Source organism: Cucumis sativus, chromosome 2 (assembly GCF_000004075.3).
Source record: "Cucumis sativus cultivar 9930 chromosome 2, Cucumber_9930_V3, whole genome shotgun sequence".
Taxonomy (NCBI): Eukaryota; Viridiplantae; Streptophyta; class Magnoliopsida; order Cucurbitales; family Cucurbitaceae; genus Cucumis; species Cucumis sativus.
Genome location: NC_026656.2, coordinates 1,318,268 through 1,333,603, shown reverse-complemented (window position 1 = coordinate 1,333,603; position 15,336 = coordinate 1,318,268). Strand labels below are relative to the sequence as shown.

Sequence of the window (15,336 nt, the reverse complement as noted above, 5' to 3'; positions counted from 1 at the left end):
ATTATTTTAATTTAGGAAGAAAATTAGTAGTAAACCTACAGCAAACAATTAAAAAATGATCATCTAAAATCTATCTTTAAAATAGAGTTTGGAGTCTTTAAAATCTATCTTCTTTTTGCCATTTTATTCTATATGGATATTAATTTGAGTGTCACATTAGTTGAATTAATTATGTTTTATTTCAAAATCATGTAATAATGAAAAATGAAATTTTTTTTCTCTAGTCTTCACTTTATTATAACTTATGCAATAATAGACAATTATTTAGTATATACTATAATGTTAAAAGAGAATATATATCATCATAAACACAATTATATATAGAAATCAAGACATAAGTTTTTCTTTAATCTAATTTTCAATCTCAAGCATCTAATTTAAATACAAGAATTAGCTTTATTAATAAGAATTAACTTTATTAAAATCAAACCGACTTTATCCTAAATTGTAATATATTTCAATGACTTTAGTAACACATAAATAGATAATGTTAATTAAATCCTATATATATTATTCTTTTTTATTGTTGATAGGAATAAGACAATAATCTAAAATTTGAAGGACTAATTTTTATTTTTCATTGACTTAATTTGTAGTGATTATTTGTAATTATTATAACCATTGAAAATTCTACTTCTAGCCTTGTATCATTGTTATCAATGAATGTTGTTAAATTAGTCCTCACCTAAAAATTAATATTCTTATTTATTTTGATAATAATGAATTTGTAGCGATTAAACGAGATATGACGAGATTTCACAAACTTTTCCTTACTGTTATTTAATTTCAAAGTAATTGTATAATAGATGCACATAATTTATGAAGGTTAAGTTGTAATTTTATTTAAACGAGAGGTGATCATGAGACGATACCAACTTTAATTTATTCTTTTGACTTATATTTTGAATTGGCAATTCTTCTTTAACTTTTTTTTTCTTTACAAAACATTATTGACTATGTACGTATAATAATATATATAAATATAAAATGAATATGCATGTATACATGCATGTTACACTAACATGAATCCTTATTTGGAAAGCAATAATCAGTAGTGGAAGTAGTAGCAATGTTTGCCACAAATTGTACTAAAGGAAAGAACAAATGTATTAAGGAAACTAGGAGGAAATTGAGTAAGAAAAAGCATAATTAAATTTGTTTAGGGTTTTGAGGAAGAACAAAGGTCATATGAGATGGGCTAATTGATCATCAAGCCAATTCAATATGATGGCTCTTTTAATTTTCACAATTTTTATTATTACTCTAAATTAAATATATGCAATGAATCTGAATATTATATATATATATATATATATATATATATATATATATATATATATATATATATATATATATATATAGTTTTTATTTATTTTGAATTTGTAGGTCCAATTAGGCCATTTTTGTGAAATATATATATGTGTGTGTGAATATATAATATATAGTTGGGTCAGAATAAGGGAGTCCAAATTAAATAATGAATATAGGTTAAAAGTTCAATGTATTTTTTCCCTTTGCCCCCACTTGTTATTAATGTATTCAATTTTATAATGTTATCCAAACTTTTATAGCTTCTTTTTCTTATTCATTACTTTGTTCCATTTCAATCATTTACATGTGCTTCACACAATATATATATATTTATGATATTAGGGTGTTTGGTGTTTTTATTTTTTATTTTTATTTTTCCTCTTTCCTCAACAATAATCAATATGTTATTTTTTTTTCTTTTAGAGATTAGGTTTTGGTTTTTTTTAATAAATTAAAAGTAGATATGAATTATTATCTATATATATATATATATAGATATATATATCTGTATTTAGAATGATATATGAAATAAATAAAAATGATATTTCTAAGAAAAAAATACCTTATTTATTTGAGTGTATTTAATTTTTTACTACCTTATTTATTTATTTTCTATGTATTTTATTTTAGTCTATGTTGCTTTTAATCCTTTATTCATTTTAGTCCCTATAATTTTAATATATTTGTTATTTTTTATTTATGTACTTTTAATTTTATTCATTTAGGTAGGGTATTTATTTTAATGCCCTTTCATTTTATTTCATTTTTCAAGTACTAAAATCAGACTAACCATTTAAAAACTAAATATAAAAGTTGAGTATTTAGTAAACCACTGAGGTCAAATAAAAGTGAAAAATTAAAAATTTATAGAGAGTAAGTTAAAAAATATAATAAAAAATTGAAACTATTTACAAATTATATTACATAAAATATCAAATTTTCTATAGTTTATTTAAGTTCTTTTTACTATTTTTTTTATTTTCTGTTTGTTATTCATAAGAATTTTTCTCTTATTCTCTCCGTTCTAAACAGTAAAATATAACATATTATAAAAATTAGAATGAAGTTTAAAACGAAGGAAATACTAAAATTAAATTTTACAATTTTCTCATGTAAATACAATCGTTGTCTTTATAATCATTTTTCTACAATGAGTATACGTCGTATTAACATATACATCGAATGTATTTGATATTGAAAAATCTTTTTCCAAACAAACGACAAGATAATATGATAGAAATGATTAAAATCATTAAATGTTTAATTTAAGTAAGAAGTATCTTGTACCTACTTCGAAGTCACGTCTTACGTCCTTCCTTTCTTATCTTTTGACCTAGTTACGTTGTTCTTCTCTTTCTTTTCTAATTTTTCCCATGACCAACAGATTATGATATCAAAGATCAAGATTCATCAAATCAACAAGCAATCTGCACGTATCACATTGAATCTTTAAAAAAATTAAAATTGTCATGTGGAGAGAGAGAGAGAATCACATGGTTTTATTTGGTCTTTAATTTGATATATGTATGTTTGTTGAACACAATTTGAAAATGGGAAAGGTTCATTGTAATGAAACCCAAGGTTGGTTTTGACATGATCATGTTATCAATTATAATAATATAATACCTATTAATTTTATCCATAATTAATTAAAAAGTTTAGACAATATAATCAAAAAGCTTAAAGCATGTTAATTAGAATCATATATTATTATTATTATAATTATTATATTTATCCCTATATTATTTTTTGAATTCATTGTATGGGAAATGGGTGGCAAAGCATGAATCTTCTTTTCTATTTTGTTTCTTTTGATTTTTTTTATCATATATATGAAAAAGAAATTTTAAAAAAATGGATAATATATATATATATATATATAAATTAGGGAATATGAATTGACCATTTCCAAGTTTGACAAAATCTCTCATTCAAATCATTATTTTCTTAAAAGTAATTAAGGAAAGGGTAATCTTTTTTAAAAAATTAAAAAATGATTTGGTTTATTTTTTTAAGAAATTGACAAAAACATAACAAAATTATAAATGAATAATTAGGTAACAAGATATGAAAGAGCATTCAATCTATTAATCTTTTAACATTATTGGAGACCAAAACTTTATAACATAAAGTTATATACACACACATATATATATATTCATTCATTTAATTTGGGTTCATCTCTTTCATTATTTATATATTTATATATTTGTGAAGCTAAAAATTAGATGCATTTAAAGTGTGAGAAAAAAAGAAAAAGTAAGCTCTAGAATCAATTCACATCCATCTTTTCATAATTTCCACCCAATATGAATAAAAGTAACAAAGCTGTATTAACCATCCAAATTCTATCGAGACTTATACTTCCCTATCATTTTATGAATATGAAATTTTGATATATTCTAAAAATATTTTTAACAATTTTACTATTTATAATAATTTTTCTTTTTTCCTTTGTTTTTAATCAGGAATGTAATCTTTTTTTGTGGGGTTTATGAACTTTGACAAAATTATATAATGAATATATAATTTGTGTATCACTTCCCTTAGGAAAAATTTCACAATTTTTTTAAAAAATTATTATGAATAGCAAAAATAAATATTTACAAAATATTGAAAAAAAATTGAATAGACTATTTTGCTATTTTAAAAAATGTTTTTTTTTAATTACTTATCAAAGTTTATCTTTTAAAGTATTAAACAAACCACTAACAAATATGTTATAACGTTCCATTGAATGGTGAATTTGGTAAAGAGAAAGCAAAGATAATAATTAAAATTGGCAAATGAATTTTCAACTTTGAACAAGAAAACATTCAAGTCGCTGTTGAAATGATCTTTAACCAAATAATTGAATTTTGAATCCTCTTTTAAAATATAAATTAGCATTATTTTGATAGAAAATTTAGTTTAAATGACAAAAAAATATTTGCTCTAACAAAATAATGTCGACTATCTACCCTACTATATGGGTGTGTCTAAGTATATTACAATCTACTAGAGTCTATATAATTTTATTTGATTCATTTTTCTATACTTAAAATAGTCATTTTTTAAAAATAAAATAAATTAAATTATACAAAATATTCTCATTAGTTCTAAATTGTAAACATTATTATTTTATTTTTTTAAAAAAATCCAAAAATAAAATTTCAAAAACACGGTATGAACACAAATCATTAATACTTGTTTTATAAATATAATATCTTTAAAAAAATTGCATTAACACTCTTAACCTTATAAAAATAAATAAATAAAATGATACCACTAGTACCATTTAATTTAGTGATCAATTTAATACAAGTTTTCTTATGTTAAAAAAGAATCAATATCTCACGACAAAATATGCTCGACACCTCAAGTTAATACACAGTATCTCAAACAATTTCAAAATCAAAATCTTCCATTAAAAACCTATAAAAAAAATGAAAAATTACCAAATACCATATTTGACTATTATTATACACGTACAATTTTTTTTGATGAGATACAAAAGGTCAAAGAACTAACAAATAGATAAAAAGGTTTGAATAGATAATTGTTAAGTCATCGACTGGAGAAGATGAGAGTATTAATGCAACTTTTGAACATTTAGAAATATTTTCACACCGAGGTATTAACGGTTTCAAACACATTTGATGAGTTGTATTATCAAGACAAGCAATGTTTAAACTTGAATTTGAAGTGGCTAACAAATTCTTCGTATTTTCTTTTAAAAGACATATCCATCCCAACACATATTATATATATCTATCAACTATTGAAAATCAAATCAAAAAACATCTTCTCTCTCTCATTGTGACTCAGCAAGTTCACATTCCTAGTGATCATTATCACTGATGCCAACAAAAAGAAATTATTCCATTTCTTCCTACCTAGATTCTCTATTATCAGAATGGGAGATAAAATTTCTAATCAAAAAGTAGGGTCCATATCCTTAAAATAGTGACTATTCTCTTGTGAAAAAGATTTTGAAAAGGCATCTTTGCATCTTCAACCATGAACCCTTCAAAATTTATAGTCTTTTTAATGGCACAACCACCAGACAAAAAGACAGTGGAGGCTTGATTTTGTCTATTATCTGTTCTCTCTACCATCCAACACATTTGACAGCAATATCACCACAAAATCAATCTCGATACTTTTATCAGGAATTCCAAACAAAGAAGAGTTTGTTTTAGAGAGATTAATTACAATTACAACAAGTCAGTCATCAACAACATTGCATCAAACACACTGCAAAGTTGATGCTTCTTCATATATTAAACTAATGATGAAGAAAGTTTGATATGTATGTATAAAGTATATTGGTCGGAGGGGGCTTACCATTTAGCCCGCCGATCAATTGGAAGATCTTTGATTTTGGGTTACTTCACAATTGGCCCCTCCCCTTAGAGATCTCCATTGTAGCAATATCGAAAAGGTTAGCAAACCAATGGTGTCATTTTGTATGTTAAACTTGTATCGAACTGATCCCAAGTTAAGGTGGTAGGCACGGAATTGAACTCCAAAACGCGAAAGAAAAAAGTCACAAGGATAGTGTATGCACAAGGTGATTGTTTTTTAAATTGACTGGCTTAATAATATAGCCCTTCTTCTTCCCATTCTTCTACCAGAAAGTCTACCATGTCCTGTTAATTATATTATGGTTTAATATTCAAAACAGAGGAATTCAATGTGTAGTCAACTAAAGAAAAACACCAGAAAACAGAGAAAAAGCAGGCTGACCGATAAAGGTATGCGTCGATGGTAAGGCTTTCTGGTTTCCAACAATAGTTCTTTAGTCATATACCAACTGTAAACAAAAACCAAGCAATATGGCAGGGTTAAAAATTCTGAAAACAACTAAATCCACAGGAAATTTGACTTCCCAAAATGCATTTGTGCTTGTACTCAAAAAAACCTTCTGCCTGATTTTTGATGACCGAATTACTAGAAATATTGGCAGAGAGGGATTTCATTTGCATTATAAGCATGTAGACATAAATAAGAACAAGGATCATGGCATGAACAAGTACGCATCTGCAGCAAAATTAGACTCACCTTAATCCTGTAATGTGATTTTTTTTAGTTCGTTTAGCAGGCACACAATTTCCGACCCACCGAAGACGGGTCTGAGTCCAAAGAACAAAACCTGAGATTTGAAATATAAACTTGTAACCAACTTTAATTTTTCATTGACATAATTGGATTCAGTTTAAACCAGTCTAGATCAGAACCAGATCACATGTGTCGAGATTGAAGCCTAAGCTTACCATGATTTACAAAGTCAGAATGATTGCTTAAATTGTCAATGACACCACCATGGTTAGAGTTATGGTTTGTTGTGCTGATAAATGAATTCTGTCGAGATTGAAGCGTAAGCAGCTCATCCAGATCACACGTGCTTGTACTCCAAAAATCTTCTGACATGCTTGGCATCCTAGAGTTCAGATTATTTCCAGAGATGGCAGGTGCAGGTTTAATGCTCCTACCAAAACGAACATTTACTCTGTTAGCAGCATGTTGAAAACTATGGATAAAATAACTCCAAAACAGACAAGTATAGTTTAAGTATTGATAAATGCAAATGCATGAACATCACAGTACTTCCATTTCAAATTGTCTCTTGCCATACTTTAAATCAAGAGAAGAATTCACTAACATGGTTAAGTTCTGGGCCCTCAATGAAGTTTGAAATAAGCTATGCATGTATACAGATCATTGAATATATATTAAGAAAATGAACTCTCGATGTCATGAACCTAAACACTGACAATGAAACATGAAAATTTATAACCGAGATAAAAGATCAATCAGTTAATGAACCAAGGAATCAAGAATAAATGCATTGAACATCTCCTCACCACTTGCAACTCTTTTGACCATCCGAAAACTTGAATTCCAAAGTCCACTACAAACCAGTTCTAAAAAGCTTATTTCTGGGAGCAAGAACAGACTTCAATGATGCAAACAGCTACTAATCCATTTAAGCTAAGAACTTCAAGCTCCTGCCATTTGCTTAGAGATAATCTAGAGTCCATCATCCCATTGACGAAGAAAACACCAGTTACGTTTATGGATTCTGTTTCCTATAATATACCAAAACTTCACTTATATATGTCATTTGGACATTAATCCATCAGTGTTGAGGTTCAATTCATGGAAGAAAAATGAAGCTACCATTTTCCCCTTATTTTTTCAGACCTGAACACTTACTGAGAACCAACTGATATTTCTTTCACTTTCCAAGGTTCCTTAATTGCAGATTAAGAAATTCTGTCAGGAAAGTAATTTCCCAATTAACAAGAATCTCCAAATTAGAATCACTCAAACCTCTTCATAAGAGAAGCTGAAAGTATTTGCAGAACAAAAACTCATCACTCCATGAATGAAATATCATCTTTCGTATAATCAGTTAAAACACCACTCCAAATTAGAACCACTCAAATAACAATGACAATCATCTATCACGGATCCATACAACTGCATCTAAAAATTCCCCCAATCCAGAACAGCGTTTTGAATTTTTCTACACGTTTCAATTAGGTTTTCGCATAAAAACAATTCTAAATTCATCAAACAATTACAAAAAAAAAAAAAAGAAGAGTAAGAAACCCTTAAGATGAAGAAAGAATCAGAGTACTCACCCTAAACAAGAGAGAAGTCGATCGATCCAAACAGAAAACCAGCTCTCTCGGGTCACCATATTCGGCGAAAAATCAGATTACAAACATCAAAACGCAGAAACATACCGAAATCGAAAGGGAAAATGGGAATCGAATCAAAAACCCTAATTTCTGATAGAATCGGATAAACAAGGAAGGATTGGATAGGAAATTATTGTGATTGTGACTTGCATTGAAAGTTTTAACAGATCCAATTGATAATCAGTAATTTCGTACCGTTAATTAGTAGTTAATATTAACAACCCTAAACCGTGTTCATCTTTTCTTCTCCTTCCTTCTTTTTCATTTAGTTTTTTTAAATTATTATTATTATCATTTTCATTCTTCCAAAAAAAAATTATTCATTTAACTTGTTTGATGTTGGTTAAAGAATTAGTAAGTTTTTGTTTGGAATTCTAAGTACAACTTCAACGTACATATATTTAAACTCGAGATCTCATATACGATTAATTGAGTTTTTTAAGTTTTTTCTTTACAAGTGACCTAACCATGTTACCTCTTTATTAAGATAATGTCAATTAAATTAAACTCACTTTGAACAATGTTTTTCCGTTTCTAAAATACTTTTAGAAAAGTCTAAACCATTTTCTTCCAAACCAATTATAGATTAATTTTTAAAGAATATAGTACTAATTAACGTATCAATTTTATGGTTGAAAATCTAAGGCAAAAATATATATATATATATATATATAAACCATCATATTCAATATGGTGTAAGCAATATGGGATGGGACTTTTTCATTATTTTGAAGAAGAATTAATTTGATTCAAATTTAGAGTAAAAAGACACAATCTTTTTAATATTGGATTTTTGTGTGACATCTTGTGTGTGTTGTGAATGTGATGGCTTTCTTTAAATGGAATTACTTTTGTTTTTTGTATTATTCATTTCCCTTCTCTACTCCCAATATGGTTTTGAATTCATTCTATTTAAGTATTTTAAAAAGTTTCATTCTAAAGTTCCAAAATAAACAATCATAAAATCACTAAAATAATATATATATATATATATATATATTATATATATATATGTTATTTTGTTTCTTTTACTATATTACTAGTTTTTTAATTCTTAGGTTTTACAAAATCACTTATTGTCAAATAAAGTTTGAATTAAAGTGTGGTTTTCTATTTTATTAGAAGAAAATTTCAATTAAAATATTGTTTTACCAAATTTTTTGTATTCATCCTTAATTTCAAGGATTCAACCTAATTTAATAGAGGATTTTCCCCCCTTTTTCTAAAAAATAAAGTTGAAAAATAAAATTCAAAATTCTAATCCCAAAGAGAAAATGTACCATTATTACTACACAAGTGGAGATTTTTTAATTTGAATTTACACATCAATGTACATTTTTTCTTGACCAAGAGAGAAAAAAAAGAAAAAGAAAAAGAAAAATTAAAGAGAATATGCTATTCTATGAACCAAACGATTCCTTAAGATTCCATTGTACAGTGCCGCTCTATTTGCCGGCAATCCGCCGCCTCCTCCACCGCTGGTCGTCAACGGCCGTGCCGGGGCTCTTCCCGAGGGTGGCGATGAACCCAACATCATGTCTTTTTTTCTCTTCAAGTCTTTAGTACTACTGAAAATGGCTAAATCGTCAGAAAAATGAACTTTTTTTCGTCCTTTTTTCTTCTTCTCCTTCTCTTTCTTCTTCATCACTTGAAGAAAAGAAAACCCAAAAAAAATAAAAATAAAAATAGATTTCTTGTTTTGTTTTTCTTTATGAAAAATGGAATTAATTGAATTTGCTTACCGGAAGAAATTGAGGGGTGGGATTTATGAAGGTAGAAAGAAAGAACGACGATGACAGTGCCGGCGAAAGCCATAGCCATGGATTGGGAGCTCAAGATTGAAGAAGACATTGATTTGGTTGTAATAATTATTGGCTTAAGAGAGGGAGAAAAAGAAAGTGAGGAGAAGAAATTAGTTTAATGGATGAATGAGACAATTGAAGAAGAAGAAAGTTTATTGTGGTGACTGTAATAATTTTCTAAAGAGAGAGAAATGGAATAATTTTATATTTTTTTTTCTTTTCTCTTTTTAATATATATATATTAAAAGGAAAAAATATTATGCAAACAATTGTCTAATATATATATATATATATGACAATTGTCTCATTGTGTATTAACTCAATATTAGTAAGGATCATTCTTTTTCTCCAAAAAAAAAAGTTGGTATAAATTTTTCATAAACTTCTTACTAAATTATCAAACTTTTAGCTTCACTTAAATATGAAATTAGGTTTCAATTAAGAATGGAGCCAAACATGATTTATTATAATAATTTTGCATAATTAGCAAACAAAAAAAAAAAGACTTAAAAATTAAGTGTTATGGTAAAATAGAAAAATTAGTAATTAAGTTTTCTTTAATATTCACTGATTATATGTTTTTGTCGTTAATACAATAATCATGACTTGTTGATTATATTGCATAATGATTAGCATTATTTTTAACTTTTACTTTAAAAAATAAATGTGCACATTCTCGTTAATGTAAATCTAAAATGTTTTAAAACTAATTAATGTTTTTAAAAGTTTAAAAATAAAATAGACACAAAATTGAAAAGATGAGATATTTAAACTTATCATTTATATAATTTATATTACAAAGTCTATGCGTGTTTTTCTTAACTATGTAGGTCGAGAAGATCAAACTTTTCGCTTAACAAAAATGAGAGTGAAAAATATAATAACTTCAACTCGATGGTTTGACACTAAGTTAATTTTTTCATAATTTACATTAGAACGTCATCCTTCATCCTGAAGATTGTTATTATTATTATTTATGAGTATTCTTTTAATTTGTAAATACATCAAGTTCAAGTTGTGTGTCACACTTTAACAAGTAGGCCACTGTTAATGTTCAATATTGTGAATAGGAGTTTAATTATTCAAAGTTATAATTAGACATTAATGCTTCTTCTTTTTTATAGATATTCTAGGTTTGAATAGTTACCTCCCTTGCACATAATTTAATATATTCAATACAAGAACTATAAAGCTAAAGATTATTGATATATATTTGGTCCCGTATGATAACTACATGTTTCGTTTAGTAATTGTTTCATTTTGATTTTCAATTTTTAAGTATGAATATTTTTTAATGATTTTTAAATTTTTGTATTGTTATCTATGTTTACCAATACTTTTTTAAAAAAATTGAAAACTATAAAAAATTATAATTTTTGTTTTTACAATTGGACTAAAAATGCAACTTTGGTAAAAAAGAAAATTCTTGAGGAAAATTATGTATAATTTTTAAAAACGATTCAACATAATAATAATAATAATAAATAAAATATTAAACGGACTCTTAAGATTTTTGACGTTTAATTATTGAAAATTAAAAATAACTTTAAAAAACTAAAAAAGAAAACATTATTTCAGTTTCCTTTAAAGTTTTTTGTTCATAATTTTAGTATTTATTCTTTTGATAATTTAAGTTTCAACACATTTAGTTTCTAGTTTATTGTTAATTTTTATTATTTATTATCTATAACATAATTACTATAATTTTTGAAAATATACAAAATATGTAAAATTATCAATTATAATAAAACACAAATAAACTTTGATATTTTAGTATATTAAAATTTTTGATTAATTTGATGAGTTATTATTTGAATTATGTGTGAATTGAATTGGACATTTTATAAGCAGTTGAGACTTAAATAGGAAAATGTCGCAATCATTGTTTGTATTATTATACATTAACCAATTAAATGCAATAAATGTGTAATTTAAAAAGGAATTAAATGCAAATAGTTAAAAAGCTATATAGCTAATGGGGTTCATGATCACTATTAATACTTTCTCCAAATTATTGTTGTATGTACTGTACTCTATCAAATAATAAATTAAACCTCTCTCACTCTTCCAAGCATAAAAATTAAAATACTTCTCTTTAATATTCAATAAGTGAGTTTTTATATATGTTGAAGTTGTCACACACCTAATTAAATCATACACCTTATAAATGAAGCAAAACTAAAACTCTTCAATATATATATATATAGAGACACCCCATCTAAACTAAATAAGGCTAAACCTAAGGCTTTTTTCTTTCTTTCTTTTTTTCAAACATAAATATACCATTTTTGGGAGTTTTTTTCCTCCTATTTTTTTTAGTTCTATTAAAATAGGTTAGTGGGTTGATCTTCCGAATTCATAACAATGGTATTAAAAAGTTACTATTAAACTATATTTACGACGACTTACGAGAATTATTTTTCTTATAGTGTGTCTTCTGTATAATATACCTTTTATCAATTCTTGTGTATTATCTCTAATTGTAAGAATTAGAAAAATTATATATGATTTATTTTTAAAATTTTCTTTTGGTAATAATTAAGTATATTTAAAGATGAGGACTATAGGCAGAGAGGGGTATTTGAGAAGGGTGCTATGTTCCTGAACAAACATCTATCTATGAAAATGGAAGTAATATAATTACTAGCATTAATTACAAAAAAGAAATAATTAATATTTTTATTAATATATGTGGTGGGGATTGCTTTTTCACCTTATTTTTGAAATGGAAAATATTGTTGTACGAATAGTATTATTAACAAAAAGTTAGAAAATGTTAAACATGTGTATAGAAAGATATTTTTACGGACGTTTAGTATTTGAGTTTGATCCGTAATTGTCTTCGATGATAAAATAGAACATCAACTTCTTCATAAATAGTGGTCATTCAAATCGAAAAAATCGAACCGTTTCTTAAAATTGAATAGAATACTCAATGAAATCGAAAATTTTCATTTGGCTCGATTTAAATAAATTTGATACCGAACCGAACCGTTTTTAGCTACTATATATTTTATTTTTATATTTATATATTAAGAATTAAATACCGAAACGTTCTTAATTTAAAGAACAAAACCAAACCAAATCGAATCATTTTTAAAATGTTTTTAAATTATCAAAATCGAATGTGAAACCGCATCAAACCACATAAATATGGGTTCAATTCGATTAGGTTTGAACCAATAAATTCGTTCGATTTGGTTTGACGGTCAAATTGAACCATTTCCACCCCTATTCTTCAGTGCAACAAACTTATGCTTAATATTATATTTTAAAGCATATTTTAGAAAAAGAGTGAGATCGTGTAAAGTTTGAAGAGTTGTGAACTTGAAATATTTCAGTCTCTTTTAACTCCGACTTTTCTGATTATAGATAAAGTATTTGCATGTATTTTATTTTTAATTTATTCAAACTCATTTTTTTATTATTTTTATTTTTTTTGGTAAAATAGAAATGAAAATGTTTGGATAGTTAACCTATCATTATATTATTGATAATGTTCTAGGAGACTTTTTTTAATATTTATTTGAAAAACAATAACATGTAGGGGTTTATAATAAATCACATATGTTTCAAATGCAAAATAATATGTAGGGGTTGAAATTTTTTGAATTTTTTAACATAGAAAATGTGTATGCCTTTAAAGTTATTCTTAGTTTGACTTGATCTATAAATAATAATTGTTAATGAAGTAGTAAAAAGTAAAATTTAAATTTATATATAGTCATGTATAGGGCAATGACAAAATTGAAACAAAACATAGGAAACAAGTTGAAAAGTAATTATGATGCATTGAAAACCCTACCCCTATATGAAAGTGAAAAGTTAGGGTTCCTAATATTTGCCCTATGTGAAAAGAATAATAAAAGTCTACTATATATATATAAAGAGATATTGCTTAGAACTATAGAATAATAATATAGATAATTATGGACAAGTAATAAAGTTATATGTATAACTCAAAATGTATAAGCTTCAACTATAGGCTAAAGTAGTTAGGCATATATTTAAAGTTAATGAATACCATAATGCTAAACTTCCAGCCAGGATATGAAACAACGACATCGTCACAATTAAAGAATAATATAATCTGTTTGAATTGACTTTCTAACGTGCGTTTAAAATAATTGTCTATAAATAAAAAAAAAGTACTTATAATTAAACATTTAAAAACTTGTAACCCTAACGAACCATAAATCCTATAGTTCTCAACGTTTTGCTAAGTATTTTTGCAAATTCTTGTGCCTCGAAAGCTTATACTATCACATTCGAAAAATATCAAACACTATCGATTTGGCTAGCTTGAAGATTATTTTTTTAAAAGATCCAATGATAGAGCTTTTTTTTTTTTACTTTGACAATATATATGGAGTATCGAAGGATCAAAATTCTCTCCTCGAAATTATCGTATATACTTGACATCAATTTAGCTATATAGGCTCGTTTTAGTCCATAAAACCTAATTAGCCATTATAAACATGGGTTAATATTTGTTTTCCCTCTTTTGTGAGTTTAATTATGACCAAAAACTAACCCTAATTGTAGAGAAAGAGAGAGAGAGAGTATTATAAAGAAGCCAAAGTCAAAAGGGCTAGTAGAGTCTATATAGAAGTAAATAAGTTTGGAGAAGAGACCATTTATTTGGGGTAGATATATATATATATAATGGGACATATACCCTATAATACAACAAGCAAAATTAGAGTTTTAGGTGAAAATTAATAATAATTATGAGAGTAGTATTCATTAAACTTTTTAATTCACCGACAGTAGTCTCTATCTATTCCAATTTTATGTCACACACAAAATCAAAATTATAACTTACCCAATAAATCAAAATATTAATACAAAATAATTACTACATTTTGTCAAATTTGTCACGGTAACAATTCGCCTTATAATTCAAATACCATCTTAAAAAATATATTAGAAAGTAGCATTCATTAAAGAAAAAAAAAAATCTACACGTACATGTGATAATTTAATTATTCTAATTAATCAATGAATTTGTTAATCATATGTAATATTTCCCAAAATAAAAATACTTTTTGTAGTATATAGTTCTCATTCAATTAATCTTAAACTCGAAAATCAAATCAAAACTAATCAAATGAAAACTAAACTTAAAAATTAGACGTAAAAGAAACCTATATATATAAACTCAAAATTTAAGAACAAAGACTGTATTTATTTTTTCAAACATTTTTCATAATAAAAACTAAATCTATCATTACAAATTTGAAAACATATACATATACCAAATTATATATATATATTAAACTTTAAAAGCTAGCACAGGAACTAAGAACCCATCCTATATTATGTTACAGTTTTTTTTTCATTAACTAAACTGTTACTTCTACAAAAGACGATGAGGATCAATGAAAAAACGTGGTCATTTAACCAAATTAATATCAATATCTAACCCTAGCAAGAAAAGAAAAAGAAAAGTGAAATAAGGGTTGATGAACAGTGCCTAGCTAGATTCCTCAACCATATCTTCATTTCTAAGTTAAAATTTTTTCACCTAATTC

The 15,336-nt window shown here is 25.9% G+C and overlaps 1 protein-coding gene across 1 annotated transcript; it reads right to left on the bottom strand.

Moving 5' to 3' along the window:
• Window positions 1-5,429: 5,429 nt before the first annotated feature.
• Window positions 5,430-8,231, bottom strand: LOC101220352 (hypothetical protein). Its single transcript, XM_004139259.2, has 5 exons — window positions 7,941-8,231; window positions 6,567-6,781; window positions 6,355-6,445; window positions 6,040-6,106; window positions 5,430-5,942 (listed from the first exon to the last, which is right to left on the bottom strand). The coding sequence occupies exons 1-5, from the start codon at window positions 7,997-7,999 to the stop codon at window positions 5,889-5,891; spliced, it is 486 nt and encodes a 161-aa protein (XP_004139307.1). The 5' UTR covers window positions 8,000-8,231; the 3' UTR covers window positions 5,430-5,888.
• Between the last annotated feature and the right edge of the window lie 7,105 nt (window positions 8,232-15,336).

Excerpts from the sequence above, each read along its gene's own strand:
- LOC101220352 (XM_004139259.2), bottom strand. The coding sequence starts at position 7,999 with ATGGTGACCCGAGAGAGCTGGTTTTCTGTTTGGATCGATCGACTTCTC. Across the intron at positions 6,782-7,940 it reads CGACTTCTCTCTTGTTTAGG|GAGCATTAAACCTGCACCTG; the intron begins GTGAGTACTCTG and ends TCGTTTTGGTAG. Across the intron at positions 6,446-6,566 it reads TTCTGACTTTGTAAATCATG|GTTTTGTTCTTTGGACTCAG; the intron begins GTAAGCTTAGGC and ends TTCAAATCTCAG.